At 40.1% G+C, this 17,701-nt stretch overlaps 2 protein-coding genes and 1 long non-coding RNA gene across 3 annotated transcripts; 1 reads left to right on the top strand and 2 right to left on the bottom strand.

Annotated features, from left to right (window-relative positions):
* The first annotated feature begins 359 nt into the window (after nucleotides 1–359).
* Nucleotides 360–17,679, top strand: LOC119900814 (GTPase IMAP family member 4-like). Its single transcript, XM_038716073.1, has 2 exons — nucleotides 360–480; nucleotides 16,308–17,679. The coding sequence occupies exons 1-2, from the start codon at nucleotides 444–446 to the stop codon at nucleotides 17,315–17,317; spliced, it is 1,047 nt and encodes a 348-aa protein (XP_038572001.1). The 5' UTR covers nucleotides 360–443; the 3' UTR covers nucleotides 17,318–17,679.
* LOC119900808 lies at nucleotides 1,590–9,422 on the bottom strand. Its single transcript, XM_038716063.1, has 3 exons — nucleotides 3,415–9,422; nucleotides 1,800–2,872; nucleotides 1,590–1,699 (listed from the first exon to the last, which is right to left on the bottom strand). The coding sequence occupies exons 1-2, from the start codon at nucleotides 8,999–9,001 to the stop codon at nucleotides 2,313–2,315; spliced, it is 6,147 nt and encodes a 2,048-aa protein (XP_038571991.1). The 5' UTR covers nucleotides 9,002–9,422; the 3' UTR covers nucleotides 1,590–1,699; nucleotides 1,800–2,312.
* Nucleotides 9,822–10,439, bottom strand: LOC119900818. Its single transcript, XR_005444108.1, has 2 exons — nucleotides 10,031–10,439; nucleotides 9,822–9,931 (listed from the first exon to the last, which is right to left on the bottom strand). It is a non-coding gene; the product is annotated as an uncharacterized LOC119900818 (long non-coding RNA).
* Nucleotides 17,680–17,701: the final 22 nt, after the last annotated feature.

Here is a 17,701-nt window from a genome sequence, read left to right as displayed (position 1 = left end):
TGTTTGTTAACTGTGTAAATGAACACATTAGCTTTTATGTTGAATTTGATTTCATGTTGAACAGCGTGCCTTTATTTTTATTATAAACTATGCTTTAACATGATGATTGTCATCTTGTCATCTTCAATCACATCATTATTAGAACTCTTAAAAAAGTGGTTGTTTGAGTCCATTGAATGCATGGTAATACACATGCACGTGTGTGCCAGTGATCTGGCTGGTAACACCTCCATCTCATTTTGCAGCAGGAAAAACCCTGATATTCCCATCTATATAATAATGAAACTGAAACTTCCACATGGAGCTTCAGTTTCACTTTTATTGTGTAAACAGTGCAGCTAGATGTGGGTGTGGTTTGGGCCATTTTAAAGAGGGCTGCAGCAGCCAGTCTGAACTCAGTGTCTTCACTTCATCTGCGATACTTCGTAATCTTCAACTCAAACATGACCAGCAACTATTACAACATGAGCAGCAACTTAGGTATGTTATGATACTGTATCTTATGTATGGATGTTTTAAAGTTTAATTATTTGATGGTGATATTGAAGTGATCACAGCTAACTGTGATTCCACCGGCGTCACCAGGTCATTTTCCCGGGGCTTTATCCCTGAATGTTTTGACTAAAGCACCGAATAGCTCAGAAACATCAAAAAATAATAATAAATCCGTGTTAATATGAAATAATCCTCATGAGGCAGCCTGTCTTGCAGGAGGCTACTGCTATAATATTGCTACATTATGTATGAAGTTCACGTAACGTGACCACAGGATCAGGATGCTTTCCTCTGAAGCAGCTGTGAGCCATACGCGTATAGGAACCATTGTACATGAGGGGGACATGTCCCCCCCACATTTCAAAATCTGTGTTTTGTCCCCCTCACTTTTTTTTTTGGCGATTTTGGAGTTGGCTCATAGCCAGGCGCTTTGAGTGACTAATCAATCAATCACACACTCCGCATCAGACATGATTAACAAAAATCATGTAGACCTAAAGAAAACATGTTTCAAAAGGCAAATGCGGTGCTGAAAAGTTATGGGAGAAAAAAAGAGTTTGCTCAAGGCAGGTGCGGCAAAGTGCCTCAATATTACATTTCTTTTGTGCTGTTCTTTTTGTACCTGAAGACAGCAGTGAGGACGCCTGCTGCAGGGTGGGTAGTGACGTGTTACAAGTAACATAATTTTGCAAAATAAATAAAATAAAAGAAGTAGCCTAATTGACACCTTTTAACGTTCCTTTTTGAAACTGCAGCCTACTTTTACTCTTTACTCCAGTATTTTCTGTGGGCCAGTAATCTACTTTTAATTCGCTTCATTTTCCTTTCACACCTTCATAATTTAACCAGTCTGTAATCTGCAATAGGCTTCTTTAACCGAATGAGCTGTCTGCAGGCTGTGGGGGCGCAGTTACGCAGAAGAGCGCAGGTCTCCTCTTTGGTACAGAGACGGCGCTTATATATACACAGATATGAAGATCGAATTATAAATCAGGCAAATACCTTTTCAGTTAAAGGCTTTATTGTTCAACTGAAAACTGAAATCCAGTGAGCGCTCACTGTAGCTCTCTTCGCGACAACACAGACACAGGTCAGTTCTTTGCAACGGGCGTTTATTGCTGTGGGCACATCGGGTCTCTTTGGTACATCCAGCTTCACACCATGTACGCCTTGAACGTCGTATATGCCTTATACGCCGTGAGAACTACATTGTAAGTGAACACAGTACAAATAAATCAATACATTATAGCTTAGCAGAGAAAATACAAACAACATCCAGATCAATAAAAACAATATAATAATACCTCGTTGGCCGCTTGTCGTGAAAAGAGGTTACTAAGTTCTTTGAAGTCTCTTGAATGTCCATTTGGTCGTCTGCATTAACTTCAAACCACATTTTTAACTTTAATGCAGTTTAACAAGCATCGGAGCTATCTGCTCCGCCGGAATTCAAGGCAGTGAGTGTCGACTTAAACCGTTGTAGCGGTAACACAGACAGAAAACATTAGTTCCGGGACAAACGTAAATATACAGAATGAGATAGATACACTGTTAACCACATATCATTTAGCAGCTTATTCTACCCTTTAGTTCTTAAACATGAATTACATTTTATCTTTACACCAAATTAAGTTATATTTGTTACATGAAATTATAACAGCAATTATGAACTGTGCATCATGAAAACACAAGTATTTATGCAACAACACTTACACTCCCACCAAATCCCTAATTAACTTGAAATGTAGGATTTCTATACGTGGAAGGTCAATTAAAGGTGTTGTAAGACTGAATGAATGTAATCTTGTGTATGTGACTCAGTTAGATTCAAGTAAGGTAACTACTTTGTGAATGGGCCTTTCGAGGTAGATTCTTTTAGTTAGTGGCTGTCCTTTATCAGTAGTGTCTCCGACTAGTAGCTTCAACTTCCGCACCATACTGTCTGCACTAGGGTGAACTTCTACGACCCTGGCAAGCTTCCATTCGTTTCTTGGAGAGCTGTCATCTTGTAGAATCACAATGTCATCCACTTGTGAATTCCGTGTTGTTCTTTGCCATTTCTGTCGTTGTTGAAGGTTTAGCAAGTATTCCCGCTTCCATCTTTGCCAGAATTCATCAGCTAAGAACTGCACTCTTCTCCAACGTTTGCGCAAATAGAGATCTTCTTTGCAAAACTGCCCGGGAGGGGGCAGAATAACTGATGATTTCATCGTTAGAATATGGTTGGGTGTGAGAGGTTCTGGTCCATTGGGATCATGAAGATGTTCAACACTTAACGGTCTGCTGTTGATTATAGCCATTGTTTCGTAGAGAAACGTTCTCAGCGATGTGGTGTCAAGTCTGCTTGCGGATTTGTCGAGCATAACGGTTAAGATGCTTCGGATTAGGGCTGGGCGATATGGCCTAAAATAAAATCTCTGATTTTATTTTTTTTAATTCAATTTACGATTTTTTCCGATTTCCCCCCCTACTTAAGGAAAGCAATAAGGTTTGTTGGTCAGTGCGGCTTTGTTCATCGCGGAGAGACTGGCATTTTTCATATTCGGCTGGATGTCTCTGTTTCAGGTGTTGGAATAGGTTTGTGGTGCTGCTGCCTTTCACTGCGATAGGCTTTATGCAAATGTTGCAGCGTGGTGTCTGTTGTTCCACATCTGTCGCAGCAAACCCATACCAGTTCCAAACAACAGATGACTTTATTCCTTTCTTGGGAACAAACTTCCCGCTCTCACCGGTAGCCATTTTGTCGCTTGCTGTTGCTGTTTAGTGTATGATGTTGTCGCTATGGGAAACGAACACTACGGAAACCCCGGGGAGCCAAAAATGTGCTATTACACAAAAACTCGATTTACTTATTTTTTAAATCATCCGCAACAAAAAATTCGAATTAATTCATTCAATCGATTTTTCGCCCAGGCCTACTTCGGATAGTTCGAATTTGACGCTCCCAAACTCCACCCATATGACTTGCTGATGGGACGTTCGTTACAAATTCGCAACCGAATGCTCGTTGACGTTCTTGGTCAATTCCTTTAAGCAATTCAGAAAACAGTCTCCTGGCACCCATGAAATTTGTTCCCTGATCGCATCTCAATTGACGCACAGGTCCTCTAATAGCTACAAATGTTCGAAGCGCGTTCATGAAAGCGTCTGTTGTTAAGTCGTCTAGTGTTTCTATATGTACTGCTCTGGAGCATAAGCAAGTAAACAACAATCCATAGCGTTTCAACTCTTTCCTTCCTTCCTTTACGATGAAGGGGCCAAAGCAATCGAGTCCGCAATAGGTAAAAGGAGGGGACATTTCTGTTCTCTCTTCCGGGAGATCTGCCATTTTTTGGACTTCTGTGGCTCTTCTGTATCTCCTGCAAGTTACGCATTTATAAATGTGTGAGGAGACAGCACTTCCGCAACCAAGAATCCATATTCCATTTGCGCGCAGCTCGTTCATGGTCATGCCTCTTCCTTGGTGATGTACACGCTCGTGATAGTGTTTGACTAGAAGGGCTGACACATGAGATTTCTTCGGAAGTATTGCCGGATGTTTTACGTCATGGTGTAAGGCTGATCGAGATAATCGTCCTCCCACTCTGAGAACATTGTCCTTATCCAAGAAGGCATTCAGCTGGCGTAACTTGTTACGCTTGTTCAGGGTGTTTTCTTTCTGGAGCTTGATTTTCTGAATGTCTTCAGCAAAAGCTTCTTCTTGCACCAGCTTGATAATAAAGATTTCGGCTTCTCTTCTTTCTTCAAGGCTAGTTGCTTCCTTTGTTCTTGGCTGATGTCCTTTGAATTCTCTGATGAATCTCTTTAGCCTAGCAGCCGCTCTCACTGCTCTGGACCAGTCCGAAAACTTTGTAAAGCGCTTCACCAGTGAATTCACCTCTTTCATCTTGACTGCATGAACATGGGCTTTGCGAAGCTCAGGATCGGTCATTTCAACTTCTCCCACCATTTCCTCTTTACATGGAAGATTCTGCTGCCAAAGAAAGTCAGGTCCTTTCAGCCAGTTCGACTCCTTCAACTGAACCGAAGTCAGTCCTCTTGAGGCATGGTCGGCTGGATTATTTCCAGAGCTGACATGTCGCCATTGTTCAGGATTCGTGCTAGCTCTTATACGTTGGATCCGATTGGCTACGAATGTGTGGAACCTCTTTGCATCATTGTTCACATAGCCAAGAACCACCTTCGAATCAGTCCAGTAATACTCTTCTAAGTTCTCAATCTCAAGCTCCCTTTTTACAACATCGCCGTTGCGCACTGAAGTCACAGCTGATGACAATTCAAGTCTCGGGATGGTCGTTAGCTTGGTAGGGGCTACTCTTGCCTTCCCCATGACAAGTGAACAACTGATCTGTCCTGTTTCACTTATTGCTCGGAGATAAGAACATGCACCGTATCCATTGAGACTTGCATCTGAAAAGTTGTGTAACTCATAACGCATGACTGAGTCAAAATGTGATGGAAGGTAACTTCTTGGAACATTCAGTGCTGCCAGGTGTGGCAAATCCTTAAGCCATAACTCCCATCTTGGCAGAATGTGTTCGGGAAGATCTTCATCCCAGCCTACCTTTTCTCTACATAGCTCTTGCAGGATCTGTTTGCCGACTAATATAAAGGGGGCTACAAACCCTAACGGATCGTAGACAGAGGCGACTGTAGAGAGAACTCCTCTTCTTGTCAGTGGGCTCTCTTTAACCACGACTCTGAATTTGAATTCATCAGTTTCGATGCACCACTGAACTCCAAGTGCTCGCTCGATGTGAAATTCTCCTAAGGCCATATCTTGATCTTTGGTCTGTGCACGTTCTTCTGGTGGTATTGCGGCGGTTACTTCCTTTTCATTGGACACAAACTTGTGCAGCCGAAGATTTCCTGTTCTGCACAAGGCTCTAGACTCTTCCACCAGATGAATGGCTTCATCGATTGTTTTTACGCTTATTAAGCCATCGTCAACATAGAAGCTTCTTTGGATGAACTTGATGGACTCCTCGCTGAACATTCCATGACCCTGAGATGCCAGATGTTTGAGTCCAAAGTTGGAGCAGCCAGGGGACGATGCTGCTCCAAACAAGTGCACTTTCATTCTGTACACTGAGGGTTTCGAGTCCAGATCGCCTTTGTCCCACCAGAGGAATCTTAAGTAGTCTTGGTGTTCCTTTGCGACATGAAATTGATGAAACATTCTTTCAATGTCGCACATAATGGCTATTGGACCCTTTCTAAATCGAAATAGTACTCCGACTAATGTGTTGGTCAGATCTGGCCCGGTCAGAAGATGATCATTTAGAGAGGTTTCTTGGAAACGTGCTGAACAGTCGAAAACGACACGGATCTTCCCAGGTTTGTGGGGGTGATAGACTCCATGGTGCGGAATGTACCACACTGATTGATTATCGAGTTCATTCCATGGGACCTTCTCAGCATCTCCTAGAGTTATTATGTCATTCATGAAACGGACATAATCCTTGTTATACTGCTCATTTTTTCTCAACTTTCGCTCTAAAGAGGCGAGCCTTCGAACAGCACATTGCTTATTGTCTGGGAGATTAGGTTTGTCCGTCTTGAAAGGAAGTGGTAGTTCGTAGTGGCCATCTTCCTTGTGCTTTATACCCTTCTCTACCTTGGACAAGAAAAGAAGGTCTTCCTGAGAAACGAGGTTGTCATCCGTAGTGTGATCTGCGAAATCGAATTCGAGAACCTTGATGATGTCTGTTGGACTAATCTCTTTGACCTGAGTTCTGCAGGCAAAGTGTACTTCTCTCTTTAACTCAACTGATTGATGCACTGCAGGCGTCACCTGTCGCACTATGATTCTATGACTGGTTCCTATTGCATCACTGCAGTCACTTTCTAGATTTGAGCAGCCGACTATGCTCCAGCCGAGATCAGTTCTCTGCGCGTATGGATGGTTCTCTTTGCCCGCCAGGATTTCCCTTGGTAGAAGAGCTTGCTGACAGTTATAACCAATCAATAGGCCTACTTCGCAGTCCAATGGTGGTGGAATCTTGTCTGCTAATTGTTCCAGATGAGGCCATTTTAGTGCTGTTTCAGAGGTTGGAATGTGCGATCTGTCGGCTGGGATAAACTCTCGTGTGAAAAGTGATGGTAATGGAATCCTTTTCTCTAAGTTGTATCCTCTCACTTGCAGGTTTGTTAGCTTTTGACAGGGTATGACTGTCGACCTTGTAGACATTGTGGATAGTCGCAAACTGACATTTTCTTTGTTTGTGTTGAGCTCCTGGGCCACTTCATCTAGAATAAAGGTTGTGTCGCTCTGTGTGTCTAGGAGCGCATAGACAAGAACTTCTTGATCTGGTCGTTTTGTGGATGAGATCCAGACAGGAACAATTGAAGAGGTTTGTGTGCTTACGCCGTCTTGTACGACTCTGTTTGTGGTTGCAGTTGCAGTCATCTCTTTGATGTTTGCCTTGTACTTTAAGTGTTCTTCTCCCTTTAGAGGTGATGACCTTTGACGTTCACTGACCTTGTCATCGTGCAAACATGTTGGATGTCTCCTCTGGCACCTTTCGCATGTGTTCTTGTTATCACATCTTCTCGAATGATGACCAGCCTTTAGACATCCAAAGCAAAGCTTCTCCACCTGTACAAACTTGACGCGCTCTTGAACTGTCTTTTCAAGGAACCTTCTACACTTGGCGAGAACATGCCCTGTTCTTTTGCAGAAACCACACGATGGAATGCTGCTCTCTGTTGTGTTTGTAGACAGTGTTTTAGCTTGTATGGGTTGGTTTCGTGGGTACCTTGGTTTCTCACTTTCCACATTCTTCAGCGCCTGTACCGAAGATATGGGATCACAAGCAAGATCTGCTTCCTTCGACAGAAATTCTACGAACTCTTTGAACGGTGGATACTCAGCTCTTGTTTGTCTGACTTCCATTGCCTTGCGATTCCATCTGGATACCAACCAGTCAGGCAATTTCAGTAGGATTTTTTGACTCTCATTGCAGTCGTTCAGAACTTCCAATGTTCTAATGTAGGGCATTGCTGTTTCACAGCTCCTAAGAAAGTCTGCAAATTCTCTTAGTTCAAACCCATCCTTAGAGCTTATTTTTGGCCATGCGTGCAGCTTGTTTCTGAAGGACTTCCCAATCACGAAAGGGTCTCCGAAACGCTTTTCCAGCAGCTGCCAGGCTGAGTCGTATGCTGATTCCGTTCCTAGTAGGACAAATCCTTCTACAGCTTTCTTTGCAGCGCCACCAAGGTACTTTCTAAGGTAGTACAGTTTTTCGTTCTTTGGAATGTTTTTCCTATTGATTAGCGCTTCAAAGGATAATTGCCAATCTTTGAATTTCAAAGGATCTCCAGTGAATAATGAGGGCTCTGGAGTTGGAAGACGATTAGCACTTATAGCTTCTGCTAGAACGTTGACCAAATCAGAGCTGTTCTGCACTTGAGGTATGGGCACTAAAGTTGATGGGGCTTGAGATACCAGTTGAAGGCTTTGTGGACTATGAAGGGCTTGCATTGTAGCTGGAAGAGATTGAGGAATGAACGGGGTGTTTGAGGCAAGAAGAGTTTGTGATGCGACTGGTAGGGATGGAGGACTGAATGGGGGACTTGAGGCATTGAGAATTTGTGATGCGACTGGTAGAGATGGAGGAATGAATGGGGGACTTGAAGCATAGAGTGTTTGAGGTTCTCCTGCTAATGCAACAGTATGAGGCAAGTCAATCGCTTTGAAGTTTTCTTCGATTTGGTCGTAGACCTTTACTCGAGCTCTTGCGGCATTCAGTTTCTTCACTTCTTCAAGACGTTCGAGTTTTCTACGCTGCTCTTGCATCGCTTGCTGTCTAGCAAGGTTCTCAGACTCAAACTGTGCCAGTCGTTGCTTATCTTCAACCTCTAACCTTTGAAGTTCTGTCATTTCCTTTTCTTGTTCATCCAACACCGCTAAAACCTCCTGCGATGCAGCAGCTTCGGCAGCAGCCTCATGTTTTTTAAGCGAGTGGAAGCTAGAGTTGACAGAACCACATTGTGATTGATGTGACAGTGGTCTTGATGGAGAACATGTAGAGTTCAGGATCGATCCAACATCAGGCCAGGGATCTTCTGTTGTGATGCCTTTAAGATGCCTTTCTGCCTTTTGAATGATAAATCCTGACAGCGATATACATGTGTCTACTCTACGTCGCAGTTCTGCTTCAGGAGCTTGGACTCTACGTAATTCTTCGTAAACCATCTTTACATCAGAACACGTAGCTTTCATGTTCTCAATTAGCTCATACAATTCGTCTTCGGAGGCCTCATCATTCAGTATTTCTTTGCTTGTTCTTGCGTGATACCTCCACTTCTCATAGAGTATTCTATACCGACGTTGTATGCTCTTTAGCTTTTCTTCTTCGAATTCTTTTCCCTTTTCTGTTAGGGTTCGGGTTCTTTCGCTTCTTCGTAGCCTTTCTACATCTTCTGTAGCTCCAATGTCTATAGTTTCGGCTTGAGCAGATGATTTTCTATTCTCATGACAGGTCTCAGGACTTGAGTTTGACATTTTGGGCTGTGTGTAAGCTACAGTAGGCTAAGTGTGATTAACTAGGAAATTTTAGTAATTATTTGAATCTTAACAGATGTGTGAAGACAGTGAGCGAAGTCTAACTCTGAATACGTAAATGTTGTACCACAAACTGTGTCAGTATTTAAACTTGTTTAGACTTCAAGTTAGCTTAAACTAGGAATTAGTTTGGCAAAACACAAACCTTAATTAACATAAACCTTAATTGTGAATTAAATATGCTCAAAAGGCATCAAAACACTTGTTTTTACACTTGAAATTGAAAAAACATCAATGAAATTACTCTTTAAACTTAGCTTAAGTTATACTTTAACTTCTGTTACCTTTCAAAGTATAAATAAAGAAAATAAATTACAATGTACTTTCCTTTAACCTTACTGAAACGTGTTAATTTGCTTAAGGGGTTGAACTTTCTTCCTTTTAGATTTGTTGCATGTAACAATCATGAATACCAGCACATTAGATATTTTCTTAAACACAGGCTAAACAGTATGCAAGGGTAATAGACTTAAATCCTTAACTGCAATTTCCAAGTTAAACCACTTCTCACACCACTTGACTTAAGATGGCTTTGGTAGAGCTCTTTCTGGCCTTTATACGGAAAGTCGCACCTTTTAACAAAGTCTTATAACATTTGCTTGTGGTAGCTATGTCGACAGTGTGTCCTGGGCTTTGCTTATCTTACATGCTGGATCTTCATCACGTCGTTACCCGCCGTAATCTCGTCTTCTCTCATACCCGCGCCGAGCAGGTCGAGTTCTCACTGTAGCTCTCTTCGCGACAACACAGACACAGGTCAGTTCTTTGCAACGGGCGTTTATTGCTGTGGGCACATCGGGTCTCTTTGGTACATCCAGCTTCACACCATGTACGCCTTGAACGTCGTATATGCCTTATACGCCGTGAGAACTACATTGTAAGTGAACACAGTACAAATAAATCAATACATTATAGCTTAGCAGAGAAAATACAAACAACATCCAGATCAATAAAACAATATAATAATACCTCGTTGGCCGCTTGTCGTGAAAAGAGGTTACTAAGTTCTTTGAAGTCTCTTGAATGTCCATTTGGTCGTCTGCATTAACTTCAAACCACATTTTTAACTTTAATGCAGTTTAACAAGCATCGGAGCTATCTGCTCCGCCGGAATTCAAGGCAGTGAGTGTCGACTTAAACCGTTGTAGCGGTAACACAGACAGAAAACATTAGTTCCGGGACAAACGTAAATATACAGAATGAGATAGATACACTGTTAACCACATATCATTTAGCAGCTTATTCTACCCTTTAGTTCTTAAACATGAATTACATTTTATCTTTACACCAAATTAAGTTATATTTGTTACATGAAATTATAACAGCAATTATGAACTGTGCATCATGAAAACACAAGTATTTATGCAACAACACTTACACTCACCATGGCACTGGTGGCCTGTTGGAAAGCAGCCTGCGTCGCTCTTTAACTAGCCGGCCGGCACCTACTTTCATTTTCCATTAACGGCGCATTAATAGCGTCTTTAGTCCCTGCAGAGAAAACGTACAGTTCACACAGTAACATCTAAGTCTGATGATCACTAGAATGATTCTGATAAATTAACAGTATCCTGTTGTTGAAAAGAGCATCGCTTTCTTCTGATGGATATTCGCCTGTTTTGTGTTGCGGTTTTTTTGTTGTTTTTTCATAGCCTACTGTTTAATAGCGATGTGAACAGAATGTCGCCGGTGAAACTAATCTTGGCTTTCACTCAGCAGCTACCAGCTGTTATTTATTCAGGAAACAATCATATTGGAGATGCACAGAGAGAGAAAATATGGTGGATAAAACAGTCCTGTTGGGCTTTAGGCATGACGCACAGCTTCCTCTGTATGTAGTTTTACCTGCTTCAACAACGAGCTCCGTGTTACTGCCACAATCATTATTTGCGTTGTAAAGATTATTTAGATGCTTTAGGAATAATCAGATTGTTTTGGCTGCATGTGCTGCTGCAAAGCAAGCGGTTTGGTTGGCTACATGTCCATAATAAGATACAGGCAACAATAGTGGCTGGGCAGCAAGCCTGATATTTTAAGGTGATCTTATCAACACATTCATAGAGATTTAAAAGGTAAAATAATTATTTAAACAGAAATGGCTAAAGATAATCAACCAGCAAAGCAAATTGCATTCCCTAGAAATAACCATGTTGCAGCTGTTTCAAACCTGATGAACAGCAGATAAAATATATTATTATATTTATACATGAGTAGGTTTGTCATTTGTTTTCCTTTTCCTTTTATGGGAGTAATTGTGCTTTTTCTTGAGTAAAGATTTTGAGTACTCTACCTGCCACTGGCCAGCAGCACCACTACTAGTGCTGTCATGGTGATTATGAGACTTGACAGCAGAGATGAGGTCAATAGCAGAACAGAGTCAAAGCCAGCAGTTTATGGTAAGATTGATGATATGACTTATTTAGTTATCTACTCTAAGGGCTCAGCTGAAGTGATTACTTTAAGGGTGTTACAGGGATGTTTCTAGTTTTGAAAATGTATTTTAAAGGTTAATTTAGTTATGTACTCAACTTGCATAAAATTCTCAAGAAGGCAGGAATAAAGGTCTCTAAAGACCCAGATAAATGCTTTGTCTGGAGAGCGGGCTGACCAGGGACAAACTCCTGGGCCACTTTTTTGCCTCCATCTGTGACCATCCTTGATCTTAAAAACTTGTGCCAGGAGGTGTGCATGTGTCTCTGCTACGTGTCCATAAACAATTAAAAAGTAGTGAATTGTCACACAGACGAGCATCCTGCAGTATTTTAAGAGGAAGAGGACAGAGGTCACAGGAGCAGGAATAGAACAAACTGAGGAGGATGAGCTCGTAAGTTGTATGGATAGCTAGTAGACATAATATATTCTAAAACTCACATGGTAAAAAGACTTTGTTAGGCCAGCGGCATGTCATCAGAGTTTGCATTGAAGACAGCTCTGTGTTCACAAACATATGTTGCAGGGAGAATCAGGGCCAAGTGAGACACAGGAAATATCACAGACAGCTCACAAGTGTAAAGTTAGGATAACTAAATACATTTGTACAGTGGCTAGCTACATTAACTAGCAGCTGTTCCAACATCTCAATGCGTCATAACTGACGCTTTCAGACAGCATATTTAACTGGACAGAATGAGGAGACATAGTTGTTTACAGACACACAAAACTTCCTATTTGACAGGTAGGATGAAAACCATTCTAGGGCAGTACCAGAGATCCCCACCCAGTGCCTCAGTCTGTCTAACATGATGTTGTGATCAATGGTGTCAAAAGCAGCGCTAAGGTCCAGGAGTACCAGGACTGAGCACATGCCTTCATCAGCAGACATGAAAAGGTCATTGGTGACTTTAAGCAGGGCAGTCTCAGTGCTGTGGTACTTTCTGAAACCAGATTGAAATTTTTCAAATAATTTGTTATTTTCCAGTACAGTGAGCAGCTGTTTGGACACAATTCTTTCTAGAATCTTTGCAATAAAAGGCAGTTTTGAAATTGGTCTCAAATTATGTGGGAGGGAGGGATCTAAACCAGGTGTCTTTAAAAGTGGGTTCACGCAAGCCGTTTTAAAATAATCAGGGACACAACCAGTAGATAGGGAGCTGTTGAAAACAGAGATCAAATGGGGCCCAACAGAATCCATTACTTTCAGTAAAAATTTTGTAGGTATTACATCAAGTGGGCTGGAGGACACTCTCATTTGTGATACGGTTTTTAAAAGCTCAGAAAAGTCGATGGGATAAAACTGGTTAAAACTCTCTTGTTGCTGGTGAGGAACCTCTGAGTAAGAGGCCGCGGGGGTAATAGAGGCTCTGATTGACACCACCTTATTGGTAAAATAAGATAAAAACAATTCAGTCATCATTACTTCCAATGATGCACAAGGAGGGGTTGGGTTTACCAGCTGAATGAATATGTTATTCATTAGGGTCCCAGATGTTTTTTTCTTTATTTAAAGTATTTTGAAAAATACAAATCCTGACTGTCCTCAGCCAAATTTGAGCTACATCTTTCATAGTTTTGTTATGATAAAAACTGTTATAAAAAAACACCATTAATTAAAAATAAGTTATTATTAACATTAATTGATTAAAAACATGAAATTATACATCCATTTTATAAATAAATAGTATTTTATGACTGTCCCCATGTTTTTGTCCTGTCACGGTTACATAAAACAGTATATAAAAAGTATGCAATACGCCTTTAAGGTTATGACTCAGTGGAATTGACCTAATTTGATCTAGGTGATGCTAAAAAAAAGGGTGAGTGATTTTGAATGTTTTTTGAGGAGGAGGACAGGCTAAAGGGTCAGGCCCTGTCACGTTAATATTCTCAGAAAAGAATAACATTTTTGTAAATCCAATACATGTCGACAAAGGTTACTGAAATTCCTTTCTTGCATGCTAACAGTTTTGCTGTTAGCATATTAACAGGCTGAGCAATGGCAGTTAAAATGGCTGACAGTCAGGCCCTGTCACACTGTGTCACACTGTGACAGGGCCTGACTGCCTTGTGACACAGCCTTTCAAATTAATGGCATTGTTCCTTTTTATTACCTTTCTAATAAATAATATGTATTTAACGCATTCCATATCAAAACATTATTTGAATAAATAGACATTACACTTTAAATTTGAAGCTTTTTTCATGCTCATAGACAAACGTTTTGAATCTGATAGCTTTTCAAAGACAACTTTGACCCACATATACTTTACTTTACTTCAGCATAGCTGTTATAATGCTTTTGATCATATGATCTTCATCAGCAGATTGATTTTGCCAGTTGCCAAAGAATTAAGGATGTTCAAATGTTCTCATTTTAAATCTAAATGTTAATTTTCAACCCAAATGTATAATAATAATAATATCTTAGCTGGTAAAGCCTACAGTATTTGCTGATGAAGATCATGTGAAATGACTGAAAGCACAGTGGATCTTGTGGTAAACTGTTTTATTAACAAGAAAGCTTTTTTTTTTTAACCGAATAACTACTCAATCTATTGAAATGAAAATATGTTTGGTCTTAGTTGTCAGCCATTTTTTTATGCATTTGATCATTATTATATGTCACTGGCTGAACATAACTGTGTTAGTCTAATGTTACATTAACATTATAATCATAATAAGAAATTAAAATAGGAATGTTTACCAATAAAGAACACAAACATGTCAGTCCTGTCACAACACCATCAGCCCTGTCACGCCACAGTCAGTACTGTCACATTAAATATTATGATAAAAAATTTTCATATTTAAGATAATATTGATTAATTAATTTTTTTTAACTGTGTAGATGAAGGTGGCGGTATATACCCACCGTTATGTGTTTGTAAAATATCCTATGTTAAAGTAGTTTTTTACAACTATATAAGTGCCTGGCGGTTATTCTGGACTTTCCATTCACTACTTACACCAAAACATTGCTTATATTTCTTATAGAAATTATAATACCATGTTAGATACAATCAGGGACTTGTAATCAATAAGAAACACTATTTGTGCCAAACTAAAAAAACATACAAATTGGTCTGTGACAAGGCCTGACAATTTAGGTGTGAAACGCTTTTAAAAATGTATTTTATTCAAAAATACAAACATGCTGGGATGGCACAATATGCATTTCCCATAGTTTAAAGTGTCTTCCATATGACTCAATGTTCAGATTAAAGAATAAGATCTATTTTTCTCCAAGACATTTAGAAGTGGAATTGTACGTTTCTGGTCCAGGAGTTTCTAACTGAATTAAAGTGAATTAATTAATCATTGAGGTGAAAAGGTGCTACATGCACATTTGAAGACTTTAGGCTACTTCAGTCGTGCCTACAAGCATGCAGACTCAGCAGGGATGCAATTAAATGAGAAAAGTTGATATACAGGAGAAACATATCTGACAGCAATACAGAATGCCTGAGAGCCTGTATTACACTATATTTTTTATATTTTGAATTATCACCTGTCCCCTGAATTTTGTGTTTCCTTTTATTTAAATAAAGACATTTCCTCAATAAGTTGGTGCAGAAAAATTCACCAGAATGCAGGAAATTAAGTGTTTAAAGCCCAAATTTAAATTAAATGTATTTAATTTGTTTTGACTGTTGTTGTATTTACTTCTGTTTGATTTGATTTATTTGATCCCACATTTATTATATAATTTAATTTAATTCAGCTAACAGCTTAATTTGCAATTGCATCCATATTTCGTTATATGCAGGGACAGTTTAAATTTAAAATGTACTGGTATAATGTGTTTTTCTAGGCTGCAGCGTTCATAATTTAGTAGTATTGAAATTTGTGAATGTGCTGCACTCCTTCCACCACCAAGTGCTGCCTTTAAGTAAGTTGGCCGGCTGACTATAGAGAACTGACATATATACTACTTTGTTTTTGTGCAAGTTAAACTACGTCCCAGTGTCTTCTCAATTCTCTGACTGCAACATTTTACACAATTAGAAAATGAAATTCATATTTTATAGCTTTATAATAATCATGCCTTTAATGTCTATGCTTACTTTCTTTGATTTAGAGACACCTTAGCACTTTTGCATTGTTATTTATATTCAGATAAATGTCTGTTTTATTAAAATATAATACAATTCATCACATCTTTGAAAAAGTAGAATAGATATAGCAGGTTACAGAAATTAGACTTAATGCAATCTGACTCCACTGTGGCATGACGTCCACATATGTGGACAGTTGGTTTTTGGTATATAAAAACTACATTTTAATTTATAAAACATAAACATGTTAATAACACTTTACGTACTACTTTTTTTTTTTTTACCTTGATTGACCCCCTTGAATAAAAGTCTTTCACAGATATGCCTGAGGCATTTAGCACATGGCAATCCGAATTGGCTATCTTGAACTGATGAGGTCAATAAGCAATAAATATTTGGAAAACAAGAGAGTAACCACTGTTACAGTGTTGGTTGATTGGGGGAACATAACCATGATATATTAACCCAAAATGGAGTTGAAACAAGTGTCCACAAATGTGCATGAGAGGGTATATCCTGATGTATGCTCTTAAGCTGATGATACACGGAGCAACGTTTAGAGCAATGGTGCTGGGCAATGTTGCTGTCAATGGGAATAGGTAAGATTACTACCGTAATCCCCTTCTCTCGCCACTCCGCCACCCTCCCCGCACCGCCTCTGTCCGTTCAACACACAGTCGGACTTGCCCAGCAACATTGCTCAAAAAATTGCCCCGTGTATCATCAGCTTAAATGTCACTCATTCTTCTACACAGGAAGCACCAGAACAAATGATGAGGATCTGAGGATAGTGATGGTGGGGAAGACTGGTAATGGGAAGAGTGCCACTGGAAACACCATTCTGGGACGACAGTGCTTTGAATCAAAGTTCAGTGCAAAGTCCATGACTGTTGACTGTGCAAAGGGCAAAGCTGAGGTGGATGGGCAACAGGTTGCTGTCATTGACACCCCGGGCCTGTTTGACACCAGGTTTGGCATAAATAAAACAACTAAAGATATGAGGCAGTGCATCTCTTTTGCTCTTCCTGGACCCCACGTGTTCCTGGTGGTCATCAGGTTGGGCAGATACACTGAAGAGGAGAAACAGACGGTGCAAAGGATTCAAGAAATCTTTGGCTGGCCTGCAGACAGATACAGCATGGTTCTCTTTACCGGTGGTGACCTTTTAGAAAACACTATTGAGGAGTTCTTGGATGAAAGCTCAGACCTTCAAGAACTCGTGGGCAGATGTAAGGGCCAGTACCATGTCTTCAACAACAAGGAGAAGAAGAATCGCTCTCAGGTCACTGAGCTGCTCCAGAAGATCAGAAATATAGTCCAGAGGAACGGAGGAAGCCACTACACCAACGAGATGTTCCAAGAGGCCGAGAGGGCACTTGAAGAGGAGAAACAACGCATCCTGAAAGAGAAGGAAGAGCAAATACAGAAAGAAAAACAAAAACTTGAAAGGAAACTTCAGGAAGAATATGAAAAAGAAATTAAGGAAATGTATGAGCAACTCCAGGCTGAGAGAGAGAGGGAGATGAAAGAGAGAGAGGAGGAAAGAAGGAGGGTAATTGAGAGGATGGAGAGGGAGAAGAGGAGGATGAGGGAGGAAAGAGAAGCAGAAAGGAAAAGAGAGGAAGAGGAAAGAGAGAGGGAGATGGCAAATATAAAAAAACGTTTAGAGGAACAGCGTGAAAGAGAACTGGAGGAGGAAAGAGAAAGGTTGAGACGGGAAGCTCAGCGGCAAGCTGAGACGGACGATAATTGTACCATTCTCTGATTTGATTTTCCTTTTATTCTTTTTATTTGTGTACTACCACAAAGACTTTTTTGGTTTTGAAGTACTCTATCTGCAGAGCAGTGTACTACATGAACTCAATTTTGGACGTTACTGTATGAATAAGCATGAATAAGATAATGAATTGATTGCTGGGTTATGTGACAAACTATGTCTTGATAAATAAATGTAGAATAATTGGTTGTCATGGTGATTATGGTGGGACTTTATTCAGAGCCAAAGCATCTCTTGTTCTCTTGCTAGATATATTGATTCACAATGTTTAAAGACTGTATGTTGTTTTTTGAATATATTCACATGTATTTCAATTAACATATTAAATCACTATTACTACCTTTATTATTCAAACTGCATAAAAGATGTTGA

This window comes from Micropterus salmoides, unplaced genomic scaffold (assembly GCF_014851395.1).
Source record: "Micropterus salmoides isolate LMB-PRFRI ecotype aquatic unplaced genomic scaffold, ASM1485139v1 Ms_hic_scaffold_13, whole genome shotgun sequence".
Taxonomy (NCBI): Eukaryota; Metazoa; Chordata; class Actinopteri; order Centrarchiformes; family Centrarchidae; genus Micropterus; species Micropterus salmoides.
Note: the sequence above shows the minus strand (reverse complement) of the source record. Positions and strands in the feature narration are given on the sequence as shown.

Excerpts from the sequence above, each read along its gene's own strand:
- LOC119900814 (XM_038716073.1), top strand. The coding sequence starts at position 444 with ATGACCAGCAACTATTACAACATGAGCAGCAACTTAG. Across the intron at positions 481-16,307 it reads CAACATGAGCAGCAACTTAG|GAAGCACCAGAACAAATGAT; the intron begins GTATGTTATGAT and ends TCTTCTACACAG.
- LOC119900808 (XM_038716063.1), bottom strand. The coding sequence starts at position 9,001 with ATGTCAAACTCAAGTCCTGAGACCTGTCATGAGAATAGAAAATCATCT. Across the intron at positions 2,873-3,414 it reads TCAAATTCGAACTATCCGAA|GCATCTTAACCGTTATGCTC; the intron begins GTAGGCCTGGGC and ends CCCTAATCCGAA.